The sequence below is a fragment of the Myotis yumanensis genome, unplaced genomic scaffold (genome assembly GCF_028538775.1).
Source record: "Myotis yumanensis isolate MYYU_CA2020_CCGP unplaced genomic scaffold, mMyoYum1.0.hap1 SCAF_2, whole genome shotgun sequence".
NCBI classification, from domain to species: Eukaryota; Metazoa; Chordata; class Mammalia; order Chiroptera; family Vespertilionidae; genus Myotis; species Myotis yumanensis.
Genome location: NW_027223753.1, coordinates 96,696,910 through 96,711,330, shown reverse-complemented (window position 1 = coordinate 96,711,330; position 14,421 = coordinate 96,696,910). Strand labels below are relative to the sequence as shown.

The following is a 14,421-nucleotide window of genomic DNA, read 5'->3' as shown; positions in this document are numbered from 1 at the left end:
TGTTCTCCTTTTTTTGTTTGTTGCTTTATTTCCTACTTCTTTTCACATTATTTTTTCAACCACGTGAGCAGCATGCTCTTGTCCAAGGAGCATCAGCCCTGTGAGCAGCCTAACTCAGGCCTAAGAGCAGCAGCCTCATGTGGCCTGCCCCTGCCCAAGGAGCATCAGCTGTGTGAGCGGCCCACTTCCCCGTCCGAGGAGCAGCAACCACATGAGCAGTCTGACCTGTCCAAGGAGCAGCAGCGGCACAAGCAGTCTACCTACGTCTGAGGAGTGGCAGCCCTGCGCAGACCGCCCCCATCCGAGGAACAGCAGCTGCGCACAGCCGGCACCCTGCACTAGTCTGAGGAGCAGCAGCTGCGCAAGGATCTTGCCCTAGTTCAAGCAGCAGCAGCCGCATGAGCAGCCTGCCCAATCCAGGGAACAGCAGCTGTGTAAGCAGCCCGCCCCTATCCGAAGAGCAGCAGTTCTGCGAGCAGCCCGTCCCCATTCGAGGAGCAGCAGAAGCCCACCCCGGTCCGAGGAGCAGCAGCCACACGAGCAGACCGCCCACGTCTGAGGAGTGGCAGCCCTGCGCAGCACCCACCAGTCTGAGGAGCAGAGCCACAACAGCCTGCACCTGTCCGACGAGCAGCAGCCGGGTGAGTGGCACGTCCCTGTCCGAGGAGGAGCAGCCACGCTTGCAGCTCACTCCCATCCAATGAGTACCAGCCGCACAAGCAGCCCACCCCCATCCAAGGAGTAGAGGACTTGCAATCAACATGTCCAAGTCCAAGGAGCAGTAGCTCCACAAGCAGCCCACCACATCAGAGGAACAACAGCAGCGTGCAGCCAGCCCCCATTCAAGGAACAGCAGCCACATGAGCAATCCGCCCCAGTTCAGGGAGTAGCAGCTGCGTGTGTAGCCCGCCCCCATCCAAGGAACAGCAACCTCGTGATCAGCACACCCTCTGTCTGAGGAACAGTACCTGTGTGTGAAGTCTCCCCCACCAGCCAGAGGAGCCACCAGAGCAGTGAACAGCACCCACCAGGGGAGCTGCTGCCAACTGAGGAGCAGCTGCTACCAGAACCGCCCAAGGAGCAACCACAGACCAAGGAGCCACTGCCAACCGAGGAGCAGCCCTTGAATGACTCAACATCTAGATATGTCGGTGAGATCAAACATGGGTAGACAAAGAAACCCCCAAAGGAAAGAAAAGGAGGACTCGCCAGAAAAGCAGCTAACTGAAACAGAGGCATGCAGCATGAGAGAAAAAGAATTCAGATTAAGGGTCCTAGAATGCATAAACCGGATGGAGGAAAAAATCAACAACTTATGCAAGAATCAAGAAGAAATGGATGAAAAAATCAACAACTTATGTAAGAACCAAGAAGAAATGAAGAGTGATATAGCTGCAATAAAAACACCATTGAAAGTTTCAACGGTAGATTAGGAGAAGCGAAGGACTGAATTAGCAAATTAGAAGACAGGGAAGCAAAACACACCCAAACTGAACTGCAATTGCAGAAAAAAATTAAAAGACAGGAGGAGAGCCTAAGGGAGCTATGGGACAACATGAAACAAAACAACATATGAATAATAGGGGTGCCAAACAGAAAGAGGAACAAGGGTTAGAAAACCTATTTGAAGAAATAATATCAGAAAACTTCCCTGAGATGGGGAAGAAAAAAGTCACACAAGCACAGAGAGTCCCAAACAAGGTGAACCCAAAAAGACCTACACCAAGACACATCATGATTACCATGGGAAATGTTCAGGACAAAGAGAGAATCTTAAAGGCTGCAAGAGAGAGATGGAAAGTTATAAACAAGGGATCTCCCATTAGATTATCAAATGATTTCTCAACAGAAACACATCAGGCCAGAAAAGAATGGATGGGAATTTACAAAGTGATGCAAGCAAAGGACTGAATCCAAGAATACTCTATCCAGCAAGGCTATCATTCAAATTTGAAGGGGAAATAAGAAGCATCACAGACAAAAAAAAGGCTAAGGGAGTTTACCACCACCAAGCCAGCAATGCAAGAAATGCTAAAGGGACTGGTGTAAAAAGAAGAAATAAAAAGCTCAGAAAGAAAACAGCCACACAAAAATAGAAATGGCTACAAACAAGTACCTTTCAATAATAACTTTAAATGTAAATGGACTAAATGCTCCAATCAAAAGACATCGAGTGGCTGAATGGATAAAAAAAAATGAACAATATATTTGCTGTCTACAAGAGACCCACCTAAGAATAAGGGACTCACATAGACTGTAAAGGGATGGAAAAATATCTTTCAAGCAAATGGAAATGAAAAAAAAGCTGGGATAGCAATACTTATATCGGACAAAATAGACCTCAAAGTGAAGGCCATAACAAGAGATAAGGAAGACCACTTCATAATACTAAAGGGATCAATACAACAAGAGGACATAACCCTGATAAACATATATGCACCCAAAGCAGGAGCACCCAAATACATAAAAAAACTCCTGGAAGATATCAAGGGAGAGATCGACAACAATACAATCATAATAGGGGACTTTAATACACCACTGACATCACTGGATAAATCCTCTAGACAAAAAATCGGTAAAAAAACAGCAGTCCTAAATGACGCACTAGATCAGATGGACTTAACTGACATCTTCAGAACATTTCACCCCAAAGCCGCAGAATATACGTTCTTCTCAAGTGCTAATGGGACATTTTAAAAAATAGACCACATGTTGGGTCACAAAGCCTCCCCAAATTCAAGAAGATTGAAATCATACCAAGAATCTTCTCAGACCACATGGCATAATATTAGAAATAAACTACAATAAAAACAACCCAAAATACTCAAACACTTGGAAACTGAATAGCATGTTATTAAATATTGATTGGGTTACCAATGAGATCAAAGAAGAAATCAAAAACATCCTGGAAACTAATGACAATGAAAACACAACAATCCAAAACCAATGGGACAAAATGAAAGCAGTACTGAGAGGGAAGTTTATACCTCTACAGGCCTATCTCAAAAAACAAGAAAAAGTGGTAGTAAATCATCTAACTCTACATCTCAAAGAATTAAAAAGGGAGCAAAAAGAAAAGCCCAGAGTGAGCAGAAGGAAGGAGATAATGAAGGTTAGAGCAGAAATAAATGACATAGAGACCAAAAAAACAATACAGAAAATCAATGAAACCAAGAGCTGGTTCTCTGAAAGGATAAACAAGATTGACAAACCTCTAGCCAGGCTCACCAAGAAGCAGAGAGAGAGGTCCCAAATAAACCAAATCAGAAACGATAGAGGCGAAGTAACAACAGACCCCACAGAAATACAAATGATTGTTAAAAAATACTACGGACAACTCTACTCCAACAAACTAGACAACCTGGAGGAAATGGACAAATTCCTAGAAAAATACAACATTCCAAATCTCAATCAGGAAGAATCTAAAAATCTCAATAGGCCAATAACTATGGAAGAAATTGAAGCAGTCATCAAAAATCTTCCAGCAAACAAAAGCTCAGGACCAGACGGCTTCACAGGGGAGTTTTACCAAACATTCAAGGAAGAACTAAAACCTATCCTCCTCAGACTACTACAAAAAATTCAAGAAGAAGGAACACTTCCAAGCTCATTCTATGAAGCCAGCATCACCCTAATACCAAAACCAGGGAAAGACAACACAATGAAAGAGAATTACAGGCCAATATCCCTCATGAACATAGATGCCAAAATCCTCAACAAAATCTTAGCAAATCGGATCCAGCAGTACATCAGAAAGATCATACACCATGACCAAGTAGGATTTATCCCAGGGATGCAAGGATGGTACAATATCCGCAAATCAATAAACGTGATACATCACATAAACAAATTGAAAGAAAAAAACCATATAGTCATATCAATTGATGCAGAAAAAGCATTTGACAAAATCCAACACCCATTTTTGATAAAAACTCTCAGAAAGGTGGGAATAGAAGGATCATACCTCAACATAATAAAAACCATATATGACAAACCCACAGCCAACATCATACTCAACGGGCAAAAACTAACACCATTTCCCCTAAGAACAGTAACAAGACAGGGATGCCCACTCTCACCACTCCTGTTCGACACAGTCCTAGAAGTATTAGCCATTGCAATTAGACAAGAAGAAGAAATAAAAGGCATCCAAATTGGAAAAGAGGAAGTAAAACTGTCCTTATTTGCAGATGACATATTATACATAAAAAACCCTAAAGACTCCATAAAAAAACTATTAGACTTAATAAATGAATTTGGCAATGTAGCAGAATACAAAATGAACGCCAAGAAATCTATGCCATTTCTATACACCAATAGTGAACTTACAGAAAGAGAGACTAAAAAAACAATCCCATTTACTATCGCACCAAAAAAATTAAGATACCTAGGAATAAACTTAACTAAAGAGGTAAAAGACCTCTACTAGAAAACTACAGGACGTTGGAAAAAGAGATAGAGGAAAACATAAACAGATGGAAGAACATACCATGTTCTTGGATTGGTAGAATCAACATCATTAAAATGTCCATACTACCCAAAGCAATCTATAAATTCAACGCACTTCCCATTAAAATACCAATGGCATATTTCACAGACCTAGAACGAACTCTCCAAAAATTCATCTAGAATAAAAAAAGACCCCGAATAGCTGCAGCAATCCTGAGAAAGAACAAAGTAGGTGGGATCTCAATACCAGATAGCAAGCTGTATTACAAAGCCACTGTTCTCAAAACTGCCTGGTACTAGCACAACAACAGACATATCGATCAATGGAACAGAATAGAGAGCCCAGAAATCGGCCCGAACCAATATGCTCAATTAATATTTGACATAGGAGGCAAGAACATACAATGGAGTCAAGATAGTCTCTTCAATAAATGGTGTTGGGAAAATTGGACAGATACATGCAAAAAAATGAAACTAGACCACCAACTTACACCATACACAAAAATAAACTCAAAATGGATAAAGGACTTAAACGTAAGACGGGAAACCATAAAAATACTAGAAGAATCCAAAGGCAACAAAATCTCAGACATATGCCAAAGCAATTTCTTCACCGATACAGCTCCTAGGACATTGGAAACTAAAGAGAAAATAAACAAATGGGACTACATCAAAATAAAAAGCTTCTGCACAGCAAAAGAAACCATCAACAAAACAACAAGAAAGCCCACTGCATGGGAGAACATATTTGCCAATGTTATCACCAATAAGGGTTTAATCTCCAACATTTATAGGGAACTCATACAACTTAACAAAAGGAAGATAAACAATCCAATCAAAAAATGGGCAAAGGACCTAAATAGACACTTTTCAAGAGAGGACATTCAGAAAGCCAAGAGCCATATGAAAACATGCTCAAAGTCACTAATCATCTAAGAGATGCAAATCAAAACAACAATAAGGTACCATCTCACACCTGTCAGAATGGCCATCATCAACAAATCAACAAACGACAAGTGCTGGAGAGGATGTGGAGAAAAAGGAATACTCATGCACTGCTGGGTGAATGCAGACTGGTGCAGCCACTATGGAAGACAGTATGGAGTTTCCTCAAAAAACTAAAAATGGAACTCCCATTTGACCCCGTGATCCCACTTCTAGGAATATATGCCAAGAAAACAGAAACACCAATCAGAAAGGATATATGCACCCATATGTTCATAGCAGCACAATTCACCATAGCTAAGATCTGGAAACAGCCTAAGTGCCTATCAGTAGATGAATGGATTAGAAAACTGTGGTACATCTACATGATGGAATACTATGCTGCTGTAAAAAAGAAGGAATTCTTACCATTTGCAACAGCATGGACGGAACTGGAGAGCATTATGCTAATGAAATAAGCCAGTCAATGAAGGAAAAATACCACATGACCTCACTCATTTATGGATAATAAAGACCATTATAAACTTATGAACAAAAATAGATACAGAGGCAGAGCAACCTCGAACAGACTGTCAAAGTACAGTGGGAAGGCCGGGAAGGGTTGGGGGCAGGATGGGAGGGGGGTAAGAGATCAACCGAAGGACTTGTATGCATGCATATAAGCATAACCAATGGACATAAGACACTGAGGGGTAGGGGAGGCCAGGGGATTGTCAAGGGCGGGAAAAAAAGGAGACATATGTAATACTCTTTGTGATACTTTAAGCAATAAAACAATTTAAAAAAATAAAAAGAGACTTAAGAAACTTAAAAACACATATGAAATACCTGGACCTTATTTGGATCTTCATTTGGCCAAACCAATTTAAAAACAAAAAAGTTGGAGGGTAATTAGGAAAATTTTAATATAAACTGGGAATGAAATGATATTAAAGGATTAGTGAAACTTTTGTTAGCTATGATAATCGCATTTCGGTTTTGTAGGTAAATGTCCCTGAGGAGAGTGGGGACTCATACTAAAGTATACAAGGCAGAAATGTCATGCTGCTTGAGATTCACAACATGGGATCAGAAAAACACAATCAAACAACCTCAAAAAATACCAATGAAGCAAGGATGGAAAAATATTAATAACTTAAATCTAGATGATAGGTAGATGGGGATGACTATCTTCTGCACTTTTAGCATGTCTGAAATTTATCATAATAAAAAGTAAAATAAATTCCCTGAGCAATTTATTAGCTCTTGCAATGTATTAGCTCTTTCAAATTTCCAACATATAATTCTTAATCTATATAACCCATTTCAAAGTACACACATGTACACATGGATTCATATGATTCTGTATAACATTAAAACCAAAGCCTGACCAATAATTAGCATTTTAAAAAATTATAGATCAATTCCACCTAAGACTTTGGTCAAAAATTTTTCTAATGAGTTACTAATAAATCAAATTTTACAGTACATTAAAATACCCAGAGAACCAACCTAAAGAATAAAAATTTCTAACATATACAACTTTATATATATTTCTAATTTTGTAATATGTACTCATCTAAGCTAAGGAGAAAAAAAAAACCCAAAGGAAATATATCAACATATTAACATGATTATCTCTACAATGAAATTACAATAGTTCTTACTTATTATTTACTATTTTTTATAATATGCATTTCACTTACATTAAAAAAATAGAAAAGCTATGTGTTTAAAATTTTCAAATTTACTATTAAAATCATTTTCTATATGGAATATAGTCAGTTGCTTATTAGTAGTGGTCACCATTATCTTTGTTAAATTTTTTTTTTCCTTTTTAATTCTCACTGGAGTATATGTCTTTATGGATTTTTAGAGAGAGAGAACGGAAGAGAGAGGGGAAGGGAGAGTGGGGATTGAGGAGAGTGGGGACTCATACTAAAGTATACAAGGCAGAGAGAGAGAGAGAGGGAGAGAGAGAAAGAGAGAGAGAGAAACATTGACATGAGAGAGAAAATTCGATTAGTCGTCTCCTATATGCACCCCAAATGAGGATTTGCCCACAACTTGGGCATGTGTCATGACCAGGAATCAAACGTACAACTTTTGGCGCACAGGTCAATGCTCCAACCAAGTGAGCAACCAGGCCATGGCTCTTTGTTAAACTTTGAATTTACCAACATACTAGTAATTCTAGGGCAAATATCTAATAAATGAGACCACATAAATTTAATGCACAAAATAAAACTTCTTGAAATCTGCCAAGATTGAGGCCATTTATAGAAGTAAAACCGTAAACAAAGAAATACAAGTATATATGTAAATACAAATATGTATATTTTAAAAACGGTAGACAGAAAAGTCAAACATACTTTTGCTAAGTGAAATAATTATAATTATAATAACCTATGAGAATGGCTAATCATATATGCAAATTATCATTTGTATAGATACTAGGCATACTAATAACTTAATTCTACTTGTTAACACTAAACTGTTCATATATGCTCAGGTTTCTATTGTGGACATAACATTGACAACTTAGAATATCAATAAGCACAAAGAAAGAAAAACACACTCATCAAAAACTAGGGGGCACAGCCCAGCTGGTGTGACTCAGTGGTTGAGTGTGTGAACCAGGAGCTCAAAGTTGGATTCCAGTTAGGGCACATGCCTGGGTTGTGGGCTTGGTCCCCAGTAGAAAGCATGTAGGAGGTGCTGGGGTCCAACCCCAGCAGGTCCAGGGGTCCCCAAAGGTGTGGACGGAGTCAGCAAAGAAGGAATGACAGCGTTCAGTTGATCAGCAGCCTAGCCAGGATCTCTAGCCAGGATCTCCAGCCAAGTCCTGTCTCTAGGTTCTCCTGCCATGTTCTGTCTAGGTTCTCCAGCCAAGATCTGTAGACAGGTTCTGTCCAGGATCTTTTGCCATGTTGTCTTGCTAGGTTCTGTCTCTAGGTTCTGTCTCTAGGTTCTGTGTAGGATCTCCAGCCAAGTCCTGTCTCTAGATTCTGTCTCTCAGTTCTTCAGCCAGAATCTCTCACTAGGTTCTGTTTTCTGTTGTCTTGTTCCTAGGTTCTGTGTCCTGTTGTCTTCTTACATCTGTATTTATACCAGTTGATTTTAATCCTATCAATTTCTATTCCAAAGGTTAGGGCGTTTCTTATCTCCATTCTAGGGAGTACAGATTATGTAGCTTAAGCGTGATTGTTCTAAGTTAAAGTGATTAGCTACCCGCCTTGCACTTAGTTAAGTGGTTTTATTCCCTCCCTGACTTCAGGGAAAAATCCCTACCTGGGAAAACAACCTTTCTTGGAGAGGTGACCTTGGTTAAAACACATAGCGCCAAGAAGGGGAGCAAACATATTAAGAACAGTATGCCATATACGCCAGGTCCCTTGAAACATGCTGTGCAGATGTTTCTTCCCTGCAGTGACCGTGTCAAGCAGCAAGGATGGACCGGCTCCCAGCAGGAGGCAGCCGATCAATGATTCTCTCTCATTAATGATGTTTCTATCTCTCTCTCTCTCCTTTCCTCTATGAATTCATAAAAATTTATTTAAAAAAAATAGGGGGCACAGAATATTTATTAAAGAAGCCTATCTAACTTCTCTGTTCCATCCTGGGCATTTGCATTTTATCCCATCAAAAACCTCACTTCTACCTGCAAGGAGAGAGCTGTACCAGATGCACATTCCACTTGTTAGAAGTCAACTATGCATGTTTGGCCCAGGAAGAAGGGGCTTTAAAAACAATAAAAGAATGTCTGTACTTTAAGAATACAAATTAATTTTAAGATTTAGTCTTTCTGAAACGAAGGTGTGGCACCTTGTCTAGTCAATACTTAGCTATGTAGGTATCCGGTTTTAAGGGTCTTTGTTTTTTAAAAGAATTGGGCTAACTTTTATTAATATATTTTACTTTTCACTAAATAAATAATAATTTGATTTCTATTAAAGACAGTTTTAGAGGGGAAAACCTATCTAATATCCTTCCCCAAAATGTCTAAAACTATGTTATTTCTATTTAATACAATTTCCATTACATATACAGATGAGGATATGCATGGTGAACAGTTAAATATTGTGTATGGTACTGGTGGGATGATGGCTAAAAAGGATATATTACTATCAGTCTTTTCAAAACCAAACACACAATGGGTCATATTTATAGAATTAGTCACATGTGTAAGATAGTGATGGCTAGGGATTTTTAAAACTCTAGAATTTAACCCATTGGAATTTAATTTCTTATCCACCCTGGACACTGGGCATTGTGGAGAAGCAAAGTGGTCTCCTATTTCACACATGTACCATGGGTCTACAAATCCTCAGAGATAAATATTTAAAGTATCAAGCCTTCAAAGAGATTCCAGCCTAGTCTGCAACAAATATTTATGGCACATTTTATATCTCAACTTTTATAAACACAGACTGAATGTCACACCCTGTAAACACTCTGCAAACATAGTGTCAGGTTTCTATTGTGGAAGCCACAGCAGATGGCTCTCAGGGTCACCTTACCTGCAAGAGCATCCTGGGCTTCAAAGAAAGTACTAAGACCCCCTTTCACACAAGCCAGGCTGCCCTCACTCTTCTTGTTAGCCTGTCTCTTCAGGTTGGTGACTGCCATTTTGAGCTGCTCAAAACTGAAATGAAATAAAGAAACCAAAAGTTTAACACTCCTAACAAGCAAAAAAGAAGTAAGATAATGCATTAAGTATAAAATACTAAAGCCTACATTAAGATACAGACTAATATGTTACCAGATGAAAGCAAAGGCTTTCAAATTTTTACCTAGAGCTAAAAATTTTAATTGTGAATGCCAAAATTACAGCAGCTAGAAAAAATACTAGTAACACTCAAGTGGTCAATCCAAATATATGACTAGAGGCCTGGTGCATGAAATTCGTGTAGTGGGGGGGGGGTTTCCCTCAGCCCAGCCTGCACCCTCTCCAATCTGGGACCCCTCGGGGGATGTCTGACTGCCGGTTTAGGCCCGATCCCTGGGATCAGGCCTAAACTGGCAGTGGGACATCCCTCTCACAATCCAGGACCACTGGCTCCTAACTGCTCACCTGCCTGCCTGCCTGCCTGATGGCCCCTAACTGCCCACCCCCCCCCCCCCCGCCTTCCTGATCACCCCTAACTGCCCCCCCTGCTGGCCTGGTTGCCCCTAAATGACCCCCCACCGGCCTGGTCGCCCCTTACTGCCCCCACTGCTGACCTGGTCATCCCCAACTCCCCCCCGCTGCCAGCCTGGTCACCCCAACTGTCCCCCCTGCCATCCTGGTCACCCCACGCAGCCTGCTGTTCGGTCGTCTGTCTGGTTATTTCGGTCATGACAACCCCTGGCTTTTTATATATTAGGATACTTATGATGGAAATATACATGCAGGTATTTTTGTGACCAATATACTAGTATGTCATATATACATATGCCTGGTGAAAGGTTCTGAATATCATTTCTCTGGTGTTAAAGCCTAGATCCATGGTCAGCAAACTGAGGCTCCCGAGCCACATGCGGCTCTTTTGCCCCTTGAGTGTGGCTTTTCCTAAGCCTTAGGAGTACCCTAATTAAGTTAATAACAAGGTACCTACCTATATAGTTTAAGTTTAAAAATTTTGGCTCTCAAAAGAAATCTCAATCGTTGTACTCTTGATATTTGGCTCTGTTGACTAATGAGTTTGCCAACCACTGGCCTAGATAATGCAGTGGTTGGAAGCCTTCTAAAGCAGGATCTTCTCTGTAAGTTCACTTCTTTTATTGACTTTTTCTCTCTCTTTTTTTTTTAGAGAGAGAAAGTGAGATGGATAAAGAGATAGAAACATCAATGAGAGAGCTACATCATCCATTGGCTGCCTCCTGCATCACCTCTGCATGCCTCTTACTGGAAATCGAGCCCACAACCTAAGCATATGGCCTAACCAGGAATCGAACTGATGACCTCTTGGATCATGGGTCAACATTCAACCACTGAGCCACACAAGCCAGGTTGTATGTTCATTTCTGTATTCCGGACACAAACTGGACACACTGTTGTCCTTACCATCAACAGCCAATCCTGTCATTAGCAGTGGAATCACAGAAAAAAAACTGGGGAAGGTTTTCAATACGCACTCTAAATAACTAAAAAGACCACAATATTTTAAATCTCAAGCAGAGAAAAAAAATAGGTAGTCCTCAGTATTTCAGAAGTTTTATTTCTACCTGGGCTAAGAAATTAGGCTATAAAACTTTGAATATATTGAGTGCCATGATAGCCCTGAACAAAAAAAAGGTCAATTCTGACTTATAGTAACAGAAAAAGCACATCCATAATGTAAAATTGCTGGGGTCCAATCCCAGCGGGTCCAGGGGTCCCCAAAGGTGTGGACGGAGTTGGCGAAGAAGGAATGACAGGAAGACAGCCTTCAGTTGATCAGCAGCCTAGTCAGGACCTCTAGCCAGGATCTCCAGCCAAAGTTCTGGTCGGAGCTCTGGTTAGGAACTGATGAGGTTCTGATGTTTATTGTCTAGTTACATCCGTATTTATACCAGCCGATTTTAATCCTGTCAATTTCTATTACAAAGGTTAGGGCGTTTCTTATCTCCATTCCAGGGAGTAAAGATTATGTAGCTTAACTACCCGCCTGGCACTTAATTAAGGGGTTGTATCCCCTCCCTAACCTCAGGGAAAGATCCCCACCTGGGGAAACAACCTTTCTCGGAGAGGTGACCTTGGTTAAAACACATAGTGCTAAAGGGAGCAAACATATTAAGAACAGTATGCCATATACGCCAGGTCCCTTAAAACAGCAAGGATGGACCGGCTCCCGGCAAATTCCCCCTTTTTTATTTTTTAAATGATAGTGCATGTAAATCAGCGGAGTCGGCGAAAAAGGAATGACACGGAGACAGCCTTCAGTTGATCAGCATAGTCGGGTTCTCTTGTCAGGGTCTCCTGCCATGTTCTGTAGCCATGTTCTCTTGCTAGGTTCTCCAGCCAGGGTTCTCCAGATTCTCCAGCCAGGTTCAGTCACCAGGTTCTGTAGCAAGGTTCTCCAGCCAGGTTCTATCCAGGTTCTCCTGCCATGTTCTGTCTAGGTTCTCCAGTGAAGTTCTGTAGCCAGGTTCTGTCCAGGATCTTTTGCCATGTTCTCTGGCTAGGTTCTGGCTAGGTTCTGGTTAGGATCTGATGAGGATCTGATGTGGATCTGATGTGGATCTGATGTGGATCTGATGATTATTGTCTTGTTACATCCGTATTTATACCAGCCGATTTTAATCCTGTCAATTTCTATTACAAAGGTTAGGGCGTTTCTTATCTCCATTCCAGGGAGTAAAGATTATGTAGCTTAACTACCCGCCTGGCACTTAATTAAGGGGTTGTATCCCCTCCCTAACCTCAGGGAAAAATCCCCACCTGGAGAAACAACCTTTCTTGGACAGGTGACCTTGGTTAAAACACATAGCACCAAGAAGGTGAGCAAACATATTAAGAACAGTATGCCATATATGCCAGGTCCCTTGAAACAGCAAGGATGGACCGGCTCCCGGCATAAAATCAGAACCATCTATACTAATAATAGAGGAATATGCAAATTATCCGTGATGCCATCACATGCTGACCAGTCAGCAGGGTGGGTGGGGCTGTGGGGCCTTGTGTGATTTCGTCCCACCCGGGCAGACTCCCCCATGGCCCTGCAGCCATATCCCGATGCAGACCCGGGGTTTACTAAACTTTACTGGAGCTGCTCCCCACACCCCCACCCCCTGCCCCAGGATCGTGCTGCCCGTAGCAGGGTGCCCCGGCAGCCTTCTAACAGGCTGGCAGCCTGGGAAAGCCAAGTGGGGCGAGGGTGGCAGGGAGCCACAGATGGGTGGCGAGGCCAGAGCCAAGTTCCCAGGGGTCTGAGGAGAGCACCTGACAGAAGCTTGGACCATAAAGGAGGAAGAGGAAGCAACCATGGGGAGCTCTTCCAATCCTCCTGCACGGACACCCTACTCCAGCCCCGGCACCCCCGGGGGGTTGGGGAGGCTGACCCGACAGGGAGAAGACCCAGCCTCGGGAGTAGCCACAGCCCACACCTCTGACTCCTGATCTCTTCCCCCGTCACCCCCACCAGGGGCGCCCACAACAATAGCATGCCAGCGACGACCTATCAGCGCCCCCGAGGCACCTGGGGCCCACCACTGCCAGGCCCCCTCGCTGGGGCTGAGCATGCCTCTCCTCCCTACAACTCCAGACCTGGGTGGAGGCAGGCCCGAGTGGCCCCCCAGGGTCAGACCCATCCCCCCTATAGCAGCAGCACGGTCTCTGCAGTGGAAGTGCACTGAACCTCACCAGGGGCCAGAGCTAAACCCGCCCTCCTAGCCCACCTGGCCCCACCCTGGCCCAGCCCCCACCACACTCCAGAAGATTGGAGCCCTGCCCTGAGCACGTATAGCTGTGAAACGGCCACATACAATTTAAAGAATGGCGCCAAGCAGGGAGGTTTGACAGTTACTCCCCATTTGGCCTCACTGCCCCACTAGCGCCCCCCTACGACCCCCCGGCCAGCACTTCCAGGGATGAACACCACTGCAGGGCTACTGGCAAGAGCCTGCCCCTCCGAGGCCTGTGGAACCCTCTCCAAAGCTTTGATAGCTACAATCCCAGGAAACAATCATGCCTTCCTCCCCTAATCAGTACCTGCTTCCTGCGAGGGTACCCGTGGGCTTAAAAATAACAATCCCTTCCCATTTAGACATCACTTACTTGATGAAACATTTCTAAGTTTATTAGCTCAGAACCTCCTCATGACAACCCAGGGAGGTAGGTGGAGAAGAGATTACAATTACCATGGTATATGCGTATGTATTCAGAAATGAAGCTCAGACAGGAAAAGTGTCAAGCCCAGTGGTTCCCAAGGTACAGCACACGCCCCACAGGGGGGCAATTTGATTTTAAGTGGGGGCAATTCCAGAATGAGTTAACAGTGAACTTTTTGCATTTCCTATGGTTCTAGGGGGCCTCATCTACAGCATATCCTATATAAAAAAAGGCTAATATGCAAATGACTGAATGGG

At 42.6% G+C, this 14,421-nt stretch overlaps 1 protein-coding gene across 4 annotated transcripts in view; it reads right to left on the bottom strand.

The window, feature by feature from the left end:
- Positions 1-14,421, bottom strand: part of EXOC2 (exocyst complex component 2) — a 274,269-nt gene that overhangs the window by 143,452 nt on the left and 116,396 nt on the right. For all 4 annotated transcript variants that reach the window (XR_011470289.1, XM_070405830.1, XM_070405831.1 and 1 more), the window contains exon 6: positions 9,894-10,018. Coding sequence is in view for 3 of the 4 variants with exons in the window: in XM_070405830.1 (XP_070261931.1) it covers positions 9,894-10,018 (125 nt within the window). In the remaining variant the exon portion in view is untranslated. The remainder of the gene's footprint in view (positions 1-9,893; positions 10,019-14,421) is intronic.